The following is a 19,328-nucleotide window of genomic DNA, read 5'->3' on the forward strand; positions in this document are numbered from 1 at the left end:
ATAATCTTTCTTTATATATACTACTATTAGCGCTTCTAGAGCTATAAACTCTACTATATTAACTTTAGCCTCTTATTATTTAAGACACGCTAACTCTTAATCTAACTTTTTAAAATTTAGAACTAGAACCTCTACTAGAATATATAACTTTATACTATTCTAATAATAATTTCTATACTCCTTCTTTAATAATAATATTTAGTACTCTAGACCCTACTTTATATAATATTAATAAGAAACTATCGCAAGCTCCCTAGTATAGTTAATTTAATTACTAATAGAATAATAATATATAGTACTTCTAAAGACTATAATAAGTTAGCTTATAAAGATATAAAGCTAGAAAGAGGAGGATAGTATTATAAACCTAAGGAAGGGATAGCTAGAAGATAAAGGAAGAATAAAGGAAGAAGCCTATATTAAGGCCTTATAAAGTAATAGGAATATATAGACTAATAACGTATAAGCGCCTTATATCCTATAGTCTTAGTGGACCGCTACTATAAAATAAGTTACGTATATCTTATAGATTCTATAATATCCTACGAAGTACTACGTATAGAATAATATAATATATATAGGACAATATAGGATATAGGATATTCTCTTAGTATATAGTATAGGTATTAAGCCCTTATAGCTTAATATATTTAACTTAAGTTTTAAGTATAAGTATAATATAGAGAGTTATTCTACTTGCACGTTACGTCTAATATTACACCCTGCCGCTCTATCTGCGAAAACTAACTAATAAGAAGCTTAACACTAGAAGTCTTATATTACTTCTACTTAAGCTATACTCTTAACATAGTCCTATCTAGGTAAAAGTAAAGCTTCTTAGCTTTTTAAATTATTAACCCAATTAGGAATAGTTCCTATATTTACTAAGTTATACTAGTTTAAAAATAGTAACTTTTAGTAATATATTTTTTCTATATTACCCCTCTGTATAAAATATAGTTAGTTTATTTAAGATTTTCTTACTTTTTATTAATTTTTTATTAAATAACTATTATAGTTTTAAATACTCTAATTAATAGAAGTTAATAAATATACTAATAGCTATCTAGGTTAGTAGTTTTAGTAATATAACTCTAAAATTTATAAAACTACGAATATTTTAAGCTAGTTTTTAAGAAATAAAATTAAGCTTTATCTATGCCCTCCTTACAGCCTAGATTTAAATCTAATTAAAAACGTTTAGAGTATACTTAAAGACTAGTTAAATAATAGAAAAACTAGTTTTTTAGGTATTAGAAATAATAGCAAGAGGATTAAAACGTTTAAAAGAGCTATTTTTAAAAAGTAGTAAGCTATTCTATAATAGGTAATAGATAATTATATTTTATACTTACCTAACTATTATAAGAAGGTAGTAGATGCTAAGAGCTAGTATACTAAGTATTAAATAATATAATAACTAAGCTATAAGAAAAATATCCTTTTTTATAATTTTTTTAATAACCTTACTAATACTTAAAGAAAAACTTTAAAACTTTAAAGAATTATTTTTTCTAATAGAAAGAATAATATATATCTTTTTAAAAAGATTTTATATATCTATTTAAAAGATATTTAGGCTTTAAACTTGCTTTTTTTAATCTTCTTAGTTTAACGTAATTTTACTCCTTTCCCATACTAACTAAGTAGGCGCTAGTCCTATCTTGGTAAAACTAGAGCTTTTTAGCTTTTCAAATCACTAACCTGATTAGGAATAGCTCTAATATTCGCTAAGTAATTTAAGTTTTAAAATAAGAACTTTTAGTAATACTCTTTTTTTATGTTACCTCTCTGTATATATAATTAGTTTTAAGTATTAATTAATTAATAGAATATACTCTTCTATATCTTTTAATATAATAAATATATATAATAAGAAGATATAATAAGTATATATAATAAGTATATATATATAATAAATATATTTTAAGTTAAGTTACTAAGATCTAAGTAAGTATTAGTATTAGATCTTATATAATTTATAACCTAACTTAATACTAACTTAAGTTTTAGTATAAAGGTAGGTTAGTATTAGTATTAGGTTACTAAGACTTAAGTTAGTATAGTATAAGGTTACTAAAATATAGGTTAGTATTAGTGTTAGGTTACTAAGACTTAGGTTAGTATTAGGTTAGGTTACTACTTATATAAGATCTAATACTAAAATCTACTTAGGTCTTAGCAACCTAATACTAATATAACCTCTACCTAATTACTACCGTAGCGTTAACGCGCTAGTATAAAGTAGCCTACTTACTAGGGTAGCCCACTCGCTTATAAACTACGTTATACTAGTAGTATAAAATTATTATATTCTATATAATAATAAGAAGCAGATAAGATATAGTTCAAACTAGAGGTAATAAAGAAAACGTGCTATTAATAAACTAAGACCTACTTCTAAAGCTATGTACGTATATAGAAAGGAATAATATAAGTAGATATTAGATAGAAGAAGATTTAATAACAAATTCATTTCTCTAATACTACGCTAGAGCGATAGCTGGCGAAGACTTGGCGATTCTAATAGGGCCATTCTTTCTTCTGCTCTTATTCGATCGGCGGTAATCCTTGTTGGATAGTTCCGCATGAACATGTTCGTAAAATGAGTTCCGTAGTGGATTCCACTAATAGGATCTTGTCTAGCTTCAAAGCCTGGTAGAGGCTTCATAACGGCAGAAAAGTTTGGCTCATGAAAGTAAGCGAACGCGAAACGCTCACGAGTGTTGAGGCCAACTTTGTGTGGCGTAGAGGGAAGGAAGGAGTTGGTAATGTATTGCATCATATCGCCCTCACATGCTTGTTAGCAGGAACCTCTCCCTAAACATTCACAGGTGGATTAAACTTACGGGAAACACGGTGAAGACATCAGATACGGGTGGGACATAGACCCAGCCGTCGGCATCCTCGTGCTTGCCAGCTGCACTCTCCTTCCAGTTTGCGAATGTCTCACCTTGGATCGGAGGACGGATGAAGAGACCGCCAACATCATCCTGGGCGGCAATCACAAGCAGTCCGTAGTCGGTATGCGAGCCGATTCCACGTCCCGCTTTTCCCTTGCCATTCACGTTATTGGCCTCAGGGAAACGCAGGATGCGCATGTGGTGCCAGCCATCTTGTGTGTATCTTGTGAGGGCATTGCCATCCTCCATACCAAGCCCCCAGGCGATGAGCTGCAGCATCTTCTCGCCACTCTCACCAAGGTAATCCATGTAAGCTTGCATGACAGTCTTCATCTGACCAAATGGCCATGGGCAAGGTCCATGGCATGGCCACTTCTGCTGGACGCGGAAGTCAGACAGTGCAAGATCTTTGGTGACGGTGAAGATCTCGCTATAGTCAGCGATATTATCTGTGATCTCTTCCCCCGACGCAATGTAGCCAGCGAAAGACTGATCATCCAGACAAGACGCCTTCTTATGATAGTCTAGACTAAAGAACTTCTTGCTGCAAAGGAATGCTGCGTCGGCGAGTTTGCGGTTGATAGGGTCCATAGAGATTTGCAGGATACCGTCTTTCCTCCAAGCATCAATCATGCTCTTTCCCAAGGCCCTATCTGCTACACTTCCACTTAGAGATTCGGGAAGTTCGAACGTCTGAAGATGTCCAACCGTGGCTTTGTGACCAGGCGGCATTGTGAAACCTCTATAATCGACCATTGTCCCTAGCCTTCGTGACGGGCTAGATCTGGGCACTGTGTGCAGTAGTCTCCCTACCGGTCTTCGGACCATGATGTGAGCTGGCATCGTTACAATGTCGTTATATGTACGATGATCAGGATTGAAAGATAAAGTTAATTGTCTCCAATGAAAAGGTTATAGTATCTGCTGTAAAAGATGCCGTTGGTATGATCTTTGCCCTTTGACTGCATGACTTTATAGGGCTTATGTACCCATGTTCGTTACTATACTCTGAGTTCTAGAATCATCGGTAGTTGTATTAGTAGTTTGGATTGACTGTCCAGAAGTGGGGCAATGATCTTCTTGAGTTAGCAGAGACGGCCAAACCGTACTGCTTACAACGCTACATGGCACAAGTTATGTGTGTAAGGGCGCGCTAAAATGAAGATCAGGCTCTCCTTCGGACGACAAAACCATATTATTACAGGAATATTCTAAATAATCACATCTCTATAGAGTATAGAGAGAACTCTCTATAGTATAGGGCTTATTCTTCACCCTGGCCTGTATTGTCCCCTTGCTAGTGGCCCACATACATTATTTCTGCCATGTAGCATAGTTGTTGAAGGCTTATTGGAGTATGCTCTTTGTAAGACCGAACGAGGGGTGTCTACTTTCCTAGATCTTCCGGATCTTCGCACAGACGGATAGCATATATCTAAAACATACATAGCTCCCTGAAAACAGACGGGTCTAGATCATGTGGTATCAGTTATGATTATCTGAGCCAATTCCTACTATGGTTAGCACAGGCCATTTGTGTATTTGGTCAATGTTAGCGTTATGAATACTGAGGCCAATGCCGCTCAATTGTCAAAAACAGTATTGGCACGTCAGTGATGGTACGACAGCATGTATATTGGGATGCTTTCCGGTCACAACATGGCAAGGCTGTTACATTCTTGAAGTAGGCAAGCCACTGCCTTGTCGCTAGTGAAAGTCCCTTACCTCCAGAATTAGTCACATAGTGTACATACCACCTTGTCAAGCTATGTGCGTTGCCTCATGCATCAATCGTTCGATGATGATCTGACAAGCCGGGCCGATCCAGAAAGGAGACGGCCGGCGCTGACACGAGACCGAGATCAATGCCGATAAATACTACTAGTTATCACTTAAGATCCCAGACGGAAGGACCACTCATAATAGGCGATTTCTGAGAATCGTGCGTGTTTCATGCCAATCACACTCCCTCAATAGGGTGTCGGCATGTCAGCTTACTATAGAATTTTAGCGCCGTACCATAGGCGGTACACTAGGTGTTAGATAGCCAGTCCTGTGCCACTGCGCTACTACAACCAAAAAGGTACGAATAATCAGCGTTCTGCTAATACTCTACACAGGATAGTAGATATAGTTAGCGCCTTACAGCGCCTAACGTTATCTCCCCCTTTAGAAGGGCCTAGTCCCTAGGTCGTGCCTTAGTAGACTCTCGCGGAACTGAAATGGTCGGATATCTCAGGTAAGCGAAAGGGCTAGTTTCTTAGCGTTTTACCAATAAGGTAACTTAACATATAGCTATACCTTTTATTTATAAGGTCTAACTCTCTAAAAATTTAAATACATATTAAACTAGTATAGCGCTTAATTTTATCTACTATACATATATATATATATTTAAAAGTTTTTATTATGCTAGAATTTAGCGTTCAAAATGGCTACATTTGGTGGTAGTTTGGTGTTGTCCGGCTATGTTGGTTCCGCTAGAGGTAGACTATAGAGATCTCCTATATACTAGACCTCCTAGCAGCTCACAGAATACTAGCTTTCTAGCTATCCTTTAGTTAACTATGCTAGCTACACTGGCCTATGCTGTACTAGTTCTGACAAGAACAGCACTAGCTAGGTATCCCTGTCGTAAACCATACTTAAAAGCTCTATACCTGCATAGGTATCACAAACGCAAAACGCAACCGCGCAACCGAACAGGCCCTTACCCTTTCGAGCATCTTCTCTTTTAGTGTGTCGGGACAGCCGAACGGCAAATCTTTTCGCTTATTACACTGACCCTGCAGCTCGATCACCCCGAGACACAGTTCGAATTTTTGTGGAAGGCTTGTAATTCCCGCAGTATACAAGAATAAAAATCGTCTGTCACTTCGAGCTAAGGAGTGCGGAGTTAAGCCCTGTTGTATGGCTGTCTTGTGATGGTAGCTAGGCTATGCGGTAATGTTGGTCCGGTATCATGCCAATCACGAACACCTTATGATCCCTGGGCTTACACCGTCTCGTATCACAAAAATGTGTCATATTTCTGGATACTTGTTATTTGGCTGCATGGACGATATTACCATGTCCTATGCAGGGAAACGGTACTATCTTGGCTACTTCCTGCATAATGTCAGCGATTTCCTGTGACCTGTGCTTGTGTCATCACGTGCATTGATTGGTAGTACAAACCATGCGAGTCGAGAAGACTACTGGTTCTCTGCTTTCACGGTTTTGTATAATTCATCCAAAAAAAAACGCACTGGACGTACAGTTACATTAGTGAAAGGTGATAACTACGTACGATACAAATAATACGCATGATCACGATACATAATTCCAGTATATTCAGAACATATCTAATGATTCTTTTTCTTTCGGCCTCGCTTCTCACCATCTTTCCTCTTTCTACCAGCGTTGGTCGAACTATCTGGATGGGCCGCCCTCCACCGGGCTAGATGACTGATTTCGATGTGCCAGCCGCATTCGCCCTCTAGCCTGAACAACCTGCTAATTCTGCGAATCTGCTCCGTCGCAGCGATTGGTGCGAAGTCACTTGGGGCAAAAAACTCGCGCTCAGCATCGCCTCGAAGTGCGGGACTTAGTCAAGAGAAGAAGTATTTTGATTCTCGAAGACGAGAAACATCCCAGCCACCCTTCTTAGGGATTTGAGGAAACTCCAAAGGCACCCAGACCTGGAGCGTGCTCTTATCGGCAGCAATGCGGGAGGGTGGTTTCTTCTTCCCATGAAATCCGCCACTCGGAGGATCTTTTGCAAGATCCTCTGCATCTTCTTCAACAAGATGCATGGTCGATTCAGTAGTGGTGCAAGGCTCTGCTATCCCATCCAGAACTTCGTCTCTGATATCCGTTTGCCGTTCTGCCGATTCTTTTTCTTTGGTTTCACCAAGCAGTTGGAGACGGAAAGAATGAAGTGCCTTCGGATCCTGGTTCGCGAGCCATATGCTTGTGGGTGTCTCCATCTCTTCACCCTCTTTCCTTTGCTTGGGGTCTTCGCTCTTTAGCAACTGTTGCCGCTTGGCCTCTAGTGCAACTTCTTCGAATGAAGCATCTTGTCGGGCCTGCCTACTGCTCGTGGCTTTGCCTCCAGTTTTTAGATGTTCCGTCCTCCACTTCATTATCTTCCGTCCGGCCTCTGAATGGCTGATCAGAGTAGCGCGATACATCGCTCCTGCATAGCGTGCAGAGAACTCTGCGGCAAGACGAGCGATAATGTCCTCGCTATGCATGCGTACAAACGCGTCGCGAAGGATTACGTTCAGGTTTGGGATATCAGACGCATGTGTCCAGAAACTGTCATGTACAGCCGCGAAATCGAGACCCATTTCGCTGGCTTTCAATGCCGACAGAGTCATGTGCGTGGCATCTAGAGAATGAATAAAGTTGGGAGGAAATGCTTGCAATTGTTTACGTTTGTCAACCTCGTCCTGTTGTGATTTCTTTGTGATGGTGATATCCTGAATCTTGGTTCTGATTTTCTGGACGGAATCTTTTCTGTACGGCTGCACAATGGGCATCTTTAGAGGGGATGTCCAAATGATGCTAGTCTTGAACTTCTCCATGTTCTTGTTCAGCTTGTTGATCTGGAGCGCAGTCACCTTTTTGGGGGCAGCAAACTTCGGGTCATATACTGCTCCCGCAGGATCCATCCCCTCAAATCGTTCCTGAATCCGTTTGATTTGTTCGGCAGATATCGATGTTGTGATACGGTCACCGCATTCGCCTAGCCAGTATTGGATTTCTTGTGCGCCGTTGAAAATCTTGCCCAGTGCCTCAAAGATTCTTTGTGCGACGTACAAAGCAACGACTCCGAGTGACTTCACTTTTTCCGTGGGCTGAAAATGAGGGAAAAGATTGCGAAGTTCATCTTGGACCTGTTGCTTCGCTCCTATGAATGTGACGCCGTACACGTTGGTCATGACCGTCCGCTTGACGACCTTTCGAGAGATGTGTCCATCTATGAAATTCGCAACAGGTAAGCCTTTGTTGGCATCTTTAGCAACCATTTCTTGCACGAGCTCTGCAACACCGGTGTAGATGTCCTGAGGTCTATCCGAAGGCTCAAGGTTGACTTGGCGAGCGCCAGCATGGTCACCGCCCAAGGCCGCGTAATGCTGTAGTCCATTGCAGGTTCCATCCTGATGGACGGGTAGTTGTGATACAAAGCGGGTCGGATCAGGTAGGTCGAAAGCGTTCTTCAACTCAATGCAGCATGCTAAGCATTGCCACGGATCTTCGGCCTTGGTCCACCATCGCTGTCCCTCTAGGGGCTGACTTGCAGAATCGCAAATCTCACTCATGTGGTCCATGGTGAACTGCTCACGTTCTCGCAAACTTGCCTTGTCAAAGCCGTACAAGTTGGCAAGATGGATCTTCAGCCACTGCAAGCCAACGGTACCAAGCTCTTTACCATGTGCAAACTTAAGAAGACCTCTTGAGAGATCCGAGCCAATGTGGTTGAGAATAGGTGGTATTGGGTACGCTCGGCCTCGGAAATCCACACTGTGAGGGAAGTAGATTTTTTTTTCGTTGGCATACGCTCGGGCAGTCTCAAGCTGGAAATTTTGAAAGCAGCGTTGGGAATGAAGGCCACCAATTGTGTCCTCATACTCCTGAAGAGCCTTATTCCATCGTGATCGTTCTTGGAATGAAGCTTCCGCAGACGGTTCAGAGGGGCGTTTGAGACTTGTGATGGCGTCCTCACCAACCAAAGATCCAATGCTCTCACCAGCATTCCAAGCACGAGCCATTACGTCAAAGACAGGAGCGTTGATCTGCCAGGGAACTTTTCCTAGGACATCAAGGCCGGCCATTACCTTGAACATGTCACCGTTTTCTATGGCCAGCTGAGCATACGCCCGCTGAGCACTATCACCACCTTTTTGACGAACAATCTTCTGTGGCACAGTATAGTATCCACCATCTTCAAAACTTGACCAGGGCTTTGGTTCAACTACCATCGGCAGCCGAACCGTTTGAATGCTATGAACAGAGTCTGTACGCATCTTATCCATGAGCTCATGATGTGGCACTAGGAAACCAAGTTTTTTGCCTTGATGGAATCCAATTTGGTGGTGAAAAGCAGCCATGCTGCGAGAGACTGATTTGCCGGTTCTCGGGTCTTTCGCTGTCACCACAAGAGTTGCTGACTGAAGTAGATGTTCGATGCACATAGCACCAAGCTTTGTCCGAGCCGAGAGTGGCATGTCAACCTTCTCAAACTCGAAAATGCTACTCTTCGCACTTTGGGTTTCTGTTTCTGCGGATGATGACGCAACTGATTTGGCAAGTGTGCTGACCAAGTTCAGGCGGGTTTGTTTACGTTGCTTTTTGAGAAAAGCGTCTCTGCGAGTTTGGGTTTCAGCATTGAGATAGTCCTGAATGTCGTTACCCACGGCGATGGACAGGGACGCTATCTTGAGAGCAGAACTGTCTTCTCCTTTGCCTTTTACCGCAGATGAAGTAGCACGGGCAACAGTGATGGCCGCTAATTTCTCAGGTGTGCATCGTTCTAGCCAAACTCCGTATTCGTGAGCGTCGTCTCGCGTTGTGGCCTTTGGAGGTTCCAACAAAACTTTCTTGGCATCCTCAATGCGCTTCTTGAACAATGGTACTAGGGCTGTATACCAACCATACATTATGGCTTGGATAGGCTTTTTGTTCATGATCCCATGGATGCCAATTTCCTGCAGTTTCTCGTCTTCAGCTTTCCATCTCTTGACAGCGGCTTCCACACCATCCTGCTCCATCTGAATCTGTCGTGCGTAAGCGTATGCTTGATCCTTCTCCTCTTGCGTGCCCTCCATGTCGTGTGGATAGGGGACACAGTCTCCATGATCAAAGACATTGAGTGCCTGTTTCAGCGAGTCGAGACCCAGACCCTTCTGCTTGACAGGCTTGATTTCCTGTGCTGGATGTGGTACAAGGCCATGAGCGATAAGATTGGTGCGGCCGGCGGGTGTGCTGACATGGAGATGTTGAACTTGCTCAACCGGTGGAGGCTCGTTGAATGACTCGGGTTGAAGACGAATCAAAAGATCCCACTCTTCGTCAGAAAAGTCGGGTGAAGCATTGATGCTGTCAACAACATGCTCACCGTACTCGCGCGCAGTGGCAATGTATGCTCGGACGGCATCTTCTGCGGCTCTGCCGTCGAGGAAGTGCATTGCCGAACGTACGAGAGTGACAAATGTCTGGGCACTGGGTGGAACGCCCTGGCGCAGCATCTTAGTTTCGTACCAAGTCTGTATCTTTTCCATTGCCGAGGCTTTCGTGTCGTATTGACCCAAGTCCAAGAGGGTCTGGAGGTAGACGTTGTGTGCGTCAATCACTTCGGGTGCATCTGATCTGTATAGAGTCATGAGTCGCTTGACGATTACAGCGGCACGATCTACACGACCGACCCGTAGACAGGCATATAGATTTTGGTGTAGCTCGGCAGGGTCGCTCCCGACACCGGGAACGGCTCGAAGTTGTGGCATCGAAGCCAGTGAATCGTGAATGACCAGGGGTTCGGTAGGATCCCATAGCGGTAGGCGGGCGAGGTCTGCGTGGGGTGGGTTACGGCCAAAGACTTGGGTGAAAGGATTGAAGGAAAGCGACGCGGGCGGCGGGGGCTGCAATTCGGCCGTCGTAGCGAGCGAGCGTGTGTCGTTTCGGGCGGCAGAGATCGAGGAAGAGAGGGGGAGGGACAGTGACGAGCGACGTTGTCGACGTCTTGTGGTCGAGTCGTGTGCGCTGCGTCTTGCAGCCATCGAAGGCGTCTGCGAATGCGCTCGTGACAGTGCAGGACACAGCCATGGCAGCGTCAGTTGGTGGGAAAGGGTTGTGGGCGTCCTAAAGGCATCTCTGCGCAGTTTGCGTCCGGCTACCCGTGTAAGCATTGTGCCCAATGCCTACTGTCGTCTCGAAGCGTGTACTGGGGAGGGGTGTGGGTATCTAAACGAAATGGACGCCAAAAGAAGAGAAGAAATAAAAAAGGAAAAGGAACCCCCAGGATGCTTCAACGCCAGAATATGAGTTGGACGGATTGCGCGCGCAGAGGAGGGGCGAGAGGCGGCATGTAAGTAGGTGAAGGCAAGACGGCGGCCGACATGGATGAAGATTCTCGATCCAAAAATCTCCAGCCCTGTCGAAGCGTCATGGCGAAAGTGGCATGGCGCCGAGCCCTTCCGAGCCCCACTTGCCACCTGCGCCACCTGCACCACCACACATGCAGCTGCGTACCACATAGGATTACCATATAGATAGTAGTACTAGCACTGCATGTGCATACCATGTCTACAAGACAAGAATGCATCCATGGCAATAACAAAATGGTATTTAGGAGAATAGTAATAATTGGTATTCGACATACATCTTACTGAGCTTTTTGCCCTAAAAATCATCATCACCATCAACGTGGTTATCGGACGCTTTCGCAGACCCTGTGATCGCTTGATCCTTTGCTGGTGCTGTCTTGGTTGACAGTCCATCCACTAGGAGCAGCTTCTCCAGCTGGTCGTCAATGGGTGCATTGAACATCTCCCTCTCTCTGCTCTCATCCTCCTCCCAGTCTTCCTTGTCCTCATTTCCGAAGCAAAACAAATCGCCTGCCTCGCCCTCGATCCTCTTCCTGTGCTTCCCTTTTACCGGCTGACAGCCACCAATCTCTTGGCGGAAATCGTCGGCATATGCTTGTGCAATCCCCGACACATTGGCAGCTGGAATGTGCTGGCCGTTGTAAAGCAATCGTGGTAGATGGGGAATTTCGGGAAGATCGCCATCAAAGGGCAGGGCTTGGTGGAGAGGCACTGCGTCAGCCATGGCAGATGGCTCTATGTGTTGGAGCGCCCGCGGCGATTGTTCCGTGCGAACAAAGGCTTCTTCCTTGTCTGTTGTGTGTGTTTGCTCATTGGTAACTGTCAATGGCGTACTAAACTCGTCTGGAGCATGATACAGCTCGTTGTGTATTGTGACTAGTGCATCAGACATGACTGCGGGGTATAGCAGTGAGTAGCCCCGGGCTCGCATGAATTCGAGCATATACTCGGTCCAGGCTGGTAACGTCTCTGACACCAGCTTCTTCCGAGTGGCTTGCTTGACTGGACCTTGATTTTTGGCCACTCGGTGGCTCAGGAATGAGTGCAGCTCGGCCCACTTGTCGCCCAGGAACAGCGTCGCGTGACTGTTTGGAGCCTGCCATAGGAACGGTGCGCTCTCAGCTTTCGGGAACAATTTCTTATATCGATTTGTGTTCATATCACCAACCCCCGGGGGTTCCAGTCTTGCCTTGTTGTCCAAGAGCATTGGTGGCAGCTCAAGGCTTACACCCATTAGATCCTCGTAGTCATGAGCGCCATATCCGGAGTACTTGTATTCCAAGAGAGTATACTTGATAAAGTGAAAGTACTGCCGGGCGACCTGTGCCTGTGAAGAAAGCAGAAGCACGTGCGAGTTGGCGGCGCTCGCGGGGTAAAACAGCTCCAGTAAGCGTATCGCCGACTCTTGCTGGCTGTGGCCATTGTCCGCGATGCGCCGCCTGATGGTAAGTCCGCCTCCGAGGCCGTGCTCGTTGCCGTTTGGCGGCCACTCGAACTCCTCCATGTGTTTTTTCACGGACGCGTCGAGCTCGGCCGGTAACTCGATGATGATGCGAGGCGGTCTCAGGCCACTGTAATCAGCGTCTTTGATCGACTTGAGCAATCGCATGACGCTCGAAGAATGTGGCGGTACCTGTATCAAAATGTCTACGACAGGGTCGTGCCATCGCTTCAGTGAACCGGCGTCGAGTCTGGTGACCCACGTGAAGTCGTCGAGTCTGTCCTTGGGCACCTGGATGAGAGGCATATGCAGTGCGCTGGCCTTGGTCTTCAGTGCCCGAACAAAGAAAGCGTCCTCTGACTGCGGGTCATAGAAGAAAGCAGCCTGGGGGTGAAGGAAGGCTTTGATGTGCGACAGAGCGCCTTGCACGGCCAGCTCAGCGCGCGCATCTGTGCTGTATCTGTAGATGTAGTGTCAGCAGCAAGGCCGTGAAGCGGTGGTACAGACGTACTCTGCATAGTCTGGGCGCGCATCGTGCCACACGGCGGGGCACTCGGTCTTGTCTATGCCATTGATTTGCAGCAAGTCGTCCAGGGGGATGCCGTCCCTTCCCATGAAGGCTACATGGACGTGGTTCCTGTTCCACTTGGACATGTCGCACGCCAGAGACAGCAGGACCGAAGTGCTCTTGAGGCTCGACACGGCAAAGAGGACGTTGCTGTTGTCCTGGTCATAGCCGGCCGTCGACGAGGCCGACGATCGCAAGGAGCTGGCGAGGCGGAAGAAGCGGACCTGTCCATCGTAGACGTGAGGTGTAGGGTCGCCGCGCTTGGGCTTGCGCACGCCTGGCGGTGGGCCGGTGGGCTCGTCGTTGTCGGCGTCGTTGTCGGTGTCGTCTGCGCTCGGCTTCTGGTACGTCGAGGTCATGGGCTGGGTGCGGGCCGAGGGGTATTGCTGCTGCTTCTGTGCGAGGCGGCCATCCGAGTCGTTGGCAGGGGTGTGGAAGAGGTAGTAGAGTAATAGCAGGCCCGTCACGGCCAGCAGAGTGCGCCGCCGTCGCCAGCGCAATGGGGGGCTCCAGGCGGGCCAGGCGGGCTTGCGGGCTGGCCTGAAGTGGCGGTCGTCGTCCTTCTTGCCCAATTCCTCGTCGCCGACCAGCATCGTGTTTCTAAACATGGTGTCGCCTTCTACCGCGCAGAGACGCCGGGCATCATGTTGGACGGGAATGCGCGTGCAGCAAGGTTGGGGATGACGCGACGGCGCAGACAGACTCGTGCCACGGGGCTGCCACTACGCATGTGTGCACATACAGTATATGTGTACACGGCCCAAAAATCAGCAGTATCGGTTGTGATTGACGAGGACACGCGCAAGGCGGGCCAGGGTATGCTGCCGGCGTGTGGGGCAACGGGTGCACAATAGTAGTCTGTACATGTATAGTACAGTACATATATACATAAGAGTACTCATGTCCTCGGTTGGGTAGGGCCATGCATGCTACTAGTACATACTACTGCCTACGTATTGCTACTCATACCATCTGCCATCCCCCGTTCCTATTGCATCCAGCCCTCACGCCTTCTCGTGCTCGGCCAGTCGCTCGTCTGCCGCCCTCAAGGCCTCACGCAACATCCGCTCGTTCCGTGGCTTGAACACGACCTTGTACGCTCGGCACATTGTCACGAGGCTGGTCGGGTCTGCGCTGCCTCGCACCGGGTGCACATCCACCTCCGAGTCCTGTACAATCTCGAAGCTGTTCAACATCCTCAAAAACACCAGGTACAGTTCGCGATTTGCCAGCAGCGAGCCTGCACACATCCTGTACCCGATCCCGTACGTGTGCAGCGGCGCGTCGGGCTGTTCGAGCCAGCGCTCTGGCCGGAATTCGTCTGGGTCGCTCCAAACATCGGCGTCTAGTGGCAAAGTCAGCATTGCCCGCTCCCCTCTCCTTCTTCGCCCCACAAAACCACTTACCCATGTTGCACGCCCATGCGTTCAGATAGATCGTGCTGCCTGCCGGGATGAGCTTGCCGTCATACACCACGTCCTTGACCGTTGCCCGCGGAAGTGCCAGTCGCAGGACAGTGTAGTACCGCAAGCACTCTCGGACTAGCGCTACAATGTATCCGCACTTCTGATCATCATACGCATCCGCTAGAGGCTCGCTCTCCGAGTAGAATTGCCGTATCTCTCGAATCGCCTTCTCCTGAATGTCTGGCCTCTGGGCAAGCAGTGCCACACTCCACTGGACCAGTGTCGTAATCGTGTCCAACCCTCCGGACAGCATCGTCAAACTGATTGATGTCAGTTCTTCCTTGTTTAGTGCCGCATCTTTGTCTTGGATGATGTTTGCCTGGATACATGGCTTATGCACACCCTTCGCCATGCGTTCGTCCAGGTCGCGGTTCAGTTTGGTCAAGTACACGTCTCTGCGATTACGGTACTCTTTTGCCGATCTCGTACCGAAACTGAAAGGATTCAGCCTTAGTATGGGAATGTAATCCTGCAGGTTTCCGGTAGTGCTGCGAAACTTTGAAATTGCGGCCTCGACTTCACAGATCTCGTGGAACATGGGATCATGCCTACTGCCCATTCTAGTCCCCCAGTTGAGTGTCAATGCAAGTGAAAGGGATAGACGCTCGATCATGGGCATTGGGTCCACGCCCACTGTGCCGGCTTTGCCTGATTCAAAAGCATCTTTGACAAATTCCTTCGTCTCGAGGTCAAGATGACCTATGTACGTTGCGATAGAAGGCTTGTTCAGCGCAGACGCAGCGCCCTTTCTCCGGCGCTTGAGCGAGTCGCTGAAGGGCGAGGTGCCAATCGTTGTGCCAGCAGTGTTGGAAAGTACCTATATCACTAAGTCAACTTTTCCTCGCCCATCCTTGATCAACTCACCTTGTGAAATGTCCAGAAAACAGGCCTTGAGCTTAGCGCTTGACTGTTGCCGCCAAACAACTTTCTTGCAGCCTCCGCATTGTTCACCACAATCACTGGCTCGTTCCCAAGCTGGATCTGGTACACTGCACCAAACTGCTTGCTCCATTCACGGTACTTTTCCGCCGCGTTGTACTTGATATCGGGAATATTGCCCACCAGTGGCCAGTTTCTTGGTCCGGAAAACCCCTTGATGCGTCGAGAGTATCGAGCATATTCATTGCTGACAACGTACAAGACGGGAATTAGAACCGATGAGAGGACGAGGGATCGAACTGGATGATCGACTAGTTGCGAGGACAAAACTACAATGATGGTGGAAATCATTATGGCGACTGACGTTCCGTGTTGCTGCGGGTATCAACAGACATGGAAAGAATCTCGTGTGCACGCCAACAATCATCACATCAAGGGCGGTCGACTTATCACTCTTTACATTACCTCGCCTATGTGCCACTTGCTACAGAGGGTAAGTACCATGGGATTCCCAGATAATGATACCCGCTAACAATGCGGGGAAAACAGCCGGGTATTGCAGAGCGCGGAATTAATGACAAGAAGCGGAATGCTGCGCATGCACCCAATAACGTCATCACGCCATGGTCTACACTACCTTACCCTAACAAGAATTGCATGCGGATTGCGTTTACTACGACAACAATGTACAATCTTTCCTACCCTTTGCAGCAAATCGCGAGGCAATGGTTTCGGTTGGATACGCAACCCAATTGTCTTCTTGTTCTAACTGGACAATTGCATGTAAGTAGTCCTGAATGCTGATCTGAGACCATAATAAGCAAACCCATACATGGACTCGTCTTCTGAGATTTACCCACAACATGGAGCAGTCGTAGAAGCGGGTTGATTTGTAAGACTTCATGGACAAAGGTACAGTAGACACGTGCTCCCCACTGCGGCTATGAAGAGATATCCATCGGAATATACCCGTAGTCTATCGGTAGTTTGACTAGACCGACTATTGCCCTCAACATGACGCCTAGAGGCTCTGAGAAAATCAACGGCAGATCCTTCAATAGCCGGCGCTCTGCGTTATGTTTTCACTACGAAGGGCCAAAGGCTCCCTTGCCATGGCTTTCAAAGCCAAGATTCAAATTTCTTTATTGGTACTCAAACGTCAGCAATTATCTCTGAACGCAAATTCGTTTGCTAGCTGGAGGAAGGCATCGTTTACGTCATACTCAAAACTTCAATTTGTCCCTTTTCTGAGTCTCAGGATCCAGTCTCCTCCTTAGAGCCAATTTTCGTGTCGACAGCCTTACGTGAACTATTCGGATGCGGAGTCAGGAGCAAGCGGCCGAATGGAAAGAATGGGTGATAGCGACATGCTCAGCTGAATGATTTCCTAGAATTGAACAAGTCTTGATTTTCAGTCACATGGAGCGATGGACACTGTCGGACAGGAGAAAGGAGTCACAGCACGCAAGGTGTGTGATGTTGGATCCAGAACGACTGCAAACATCCAGTCAATTGCACATGATGCAAATGTCAAACGCTGCACAGGTCTAAGGCTGCCATTGCGAATGACACCTCGATCGCAGTGACACGCGCGACTGTCAACGCATGGACAAATCACAAGGAGTACTGAACAACATCAATGCCCATGAAGTCCAAGCACAGAGCACCAATGAGTGGCGCCTTACAAACGTTTGCTCATTTGATATAAACCGCCTCCTTGCGCAATTGATGTACACCTGTTGACAGAGCATACCCTATACTCGCATTAAGTAACGGAATTTAGATCAATATCCCAATTTGTCATTAGCACTATTGTTCTCTCCTCCCGACATATCATTCAAGTTTCCACATCAAGTTTACAAGTGCAAGCCTGAAGGAAGCAACAGACACTACATGAGGGACACTATTGGCTTCACACCACCTTTGTTGGAAAGGGATACCGACAAGTCAGCCGACCGATCTAACAAACAATACTCTTATGCCTCCATCTTCGATGAACCACAGGGTTATTTTGAGGAGGCGCTAAAAGACAGCAAGGGCTGGGATACCTTGCATGGATACCATGACTTTCGCAGCCAACAATTTGGAGATGCAAACGAGGTTGACCAATCCAACATGGCGAACAGCAGTTTCGATAAGGATGAACTCACGGCTCCTGATCAGAAGTCTTTTGCGCAAGCATCGCAATCAGCTGCTGGAATAGACATCACTCTCCCGCATAGTCCAGGGAACAGTATTGAACGCGTTGGCCCGAATGTCTTAAGCCACGGACCGAGGAACGAGTCTTCACAGTCATATACGTTTCATCACAGATCCTTCTCTGGTGAAGAGCCCTCATTTACCACCGCACTCTCTGCCCCGCCACCCTCGTCGAGACATAGCAGTGCATCTCCGCATATTCCAGGCCAGCATTACGGACCGTTTCTTGGCCGATTTCGAACCTCAGAAGACGCAAAAGTATACCGCCGGGATAAAATGCGTTTTGGAAGAAGACCATGGAGAGATCCCGATAGCGACCCTACCATCGCAAATACGGAACACAATCGTGATTTTCATGTAGAGCGCATTTATAACGCCATGATTTGTGGAGATTTTGCACGAGACAACGCGAAATCTACCGCTCTGAAGAGATGGGTTCACGAACCACATTACTCGTCAGATCTTGTCGAAGCATATGCTCACAAGGTATTTGATTGCTTGCTTGAACAGGTCAAAAAGGGATTTCGAGGTTGGAACCAGAATGACTATGTGAACGATGAGAGAAAGGGCGAAGACGACGACAAGGACATTGACTGTGCAGGCCGTTTGGGTAAGTACAAGAGCGGGTTGCGACTCCAGAGAGATGGGTGCTGATTTCGCAACTCTTAGAGAACATCATTGCGGCACTACATCAAGAAAAATCAATTTGCGAGAACGTTATGAGTTCAGCCTGGCAGATACGCATGTTTGTGAACGCACCCAAGGCGTATGCTAAGCGCAAGGATCAGAATCGCGTAGGGAATAGCAAGCGGCCTAATGCAAAGAGCAACGAAGGGGCAGAAGGTGAATCACGTCCGTCAAAGAGGCGGAGGAACACGGTGCAAAGCAAACAGGCACAACAGCTTTCACTGATGACCGAGCCCGGATTGTCGCGAGGCTCACTCCCTCAGCAACAGTACCAGTCACATTGCCAACCGGCGACAGAGAGGCCTCCAGAATCCAGGCTGGCCGCACAGGAACCTTTCATTCATTTTCCTTCTCATTCACATGACGGTACTTTTGGCCACCAAGGGACTATCGCCTTGACGCCAACGACATTATCGAGGCAGGTTCCTCTGACTCCTCAGCAGGAGAGCCACTATCGCACCGCATCCATGCCAGTGATACAGCAACCCCCCTTCTCCCCTCTGCCAATCTCACCTGGGACCATACCTGAGGCGCATACACCAGATAGCACGAGGCTAGCGACCATGGCCCACCGCTTCAGTGGGTGGCAGGGTGCGACTCACTCCGACTTTTCAATCAACACATCTCAGCAGCTGGGCAATGCCGATTATACGATGGTCAGAGACAACCGAACATGTAGCCAGCCTTTTGCCGGCTGCATTGCGCCTGCCTATGACAACACGCTGGAGCAGCCTGCTCTTTCAACGGGAATAAGCCTCGCCGACACAGAGATTATTCCCTCATTTCCAACCGAGGAGCAGTTGCAAGATGATATCTTTCAGCAGTATTGGGCGGAACAATATTCGGACCTGCAACAACCCCCGTGCAATCCAGGAGGACAGAAGCATCTTTGACCAGCCGGGTGACTTTGGGAAAGTTTCCCATTGTAGGCGGTCCGCTTGATTGCGTCATGGGTTGTTGGCACTTGAAATTCTTCTTATGCTTACTTTGATCCACAATGTTTTTGAACCTTTGGACAACTGTTCAGCCAGGCTTTTTTTTCTCTTTGCATTTCTCATATAGCAAGATGTTTTGTATTCTAGTGGTGCTGATTTAATT

The 19,328-nt window shown here is 47.0% G+C and overlaps 3 protein-coding genes across 3 annotated transcripts; 1 reads left to right on the forward strand and 2 right to left on the reverse strand.

Annotated features, from left to right (window-relative positions):
• Positions 1 to 2,491: 2,491 nt before the first annotated feature.
• Positions 2,492 to 3,659, reverse strand: PSV08DRAFT_368427 (uncharacterized protein; the record flags this gene model as incomplete). The annotated part of the gene is made up of 2 exons (XM_014224526.1): positions 2,492 to 2,791; positions 2,850 to 3,659. The coding sequence occupies 2 exons, from the start codon at positions 3,657 to 3,659 to the stop codon at positions 2,492 to 2,494; spliced, it is 1,110 nt and encodes a 369-aa protein (XP_014080001.1).
• Positions 3,660 to 6,148: 2,489 nt separating this feature from the next.
• PSV08DRAFT_407481 (DNA-directed RNA polymerase mitochondrial precursor) lies at positions 6,149 to 15,695 on the reverse strand (the record flags this gene model as incomplete). The annotated part of the gene is made up of 6 exons (XM_014224529.2): positions 6,149 to 10,776; positions 11,303 to 12,891; positions 12,943 to 13,599; positions 14,008 to 14,344; positions 14,406 to 15,282; positions 15,330 to 15,695. The coding sequence occupies 6 exons, from the start codon at positions 15,693 to 15,695 to the stop codon at positions 6,494 to 6,496; spliced, it is 8,109 nt and encodes a 2,702-aa protein (XP_014080004.2). The 3' UTR covers positions 6,149 to 6,493.
• A 1,076-nt stretch (positions 15,696 to 16,771) lies between these two features.
• PSV08DRAFT_368430 (uncharacterized protein) lies at positions 16,772 to 19,123 on the forward strand (the record flags this gene model as incomplete). Its single annotated transcript, XM_014224530.2, has 3 exons — positions 16,772 to 16,813; positions 17,349 to 18,153; positions 18,213 to 19,123. The coding sequence occupies 3 exons, from the start codon at positions 16,772 to 16,774 to the stop codon at positions 19,121 to 19,123; spliced, it is 1,758 nt and encodes a 585-aa protein (XP_014080005.2).
• Positions 19,124 to 19,328: the final 205 nt, after the last annotated feature.

This window comes from Bipolaris maydis (genome assembly GCF_028858645.1).
Source record: "Bipolaris maydis strain C4 unplaced genomic scaffold PSV08scaffold_2, whole genome shotgun sequence".
Taxonomy (NCBI): Eukaryota; Fungi; Ascomycota; class Dothideomycetes; order Pleosporales; family Pleosporaceae; genus Bipolaris; species Bipolaris maydis.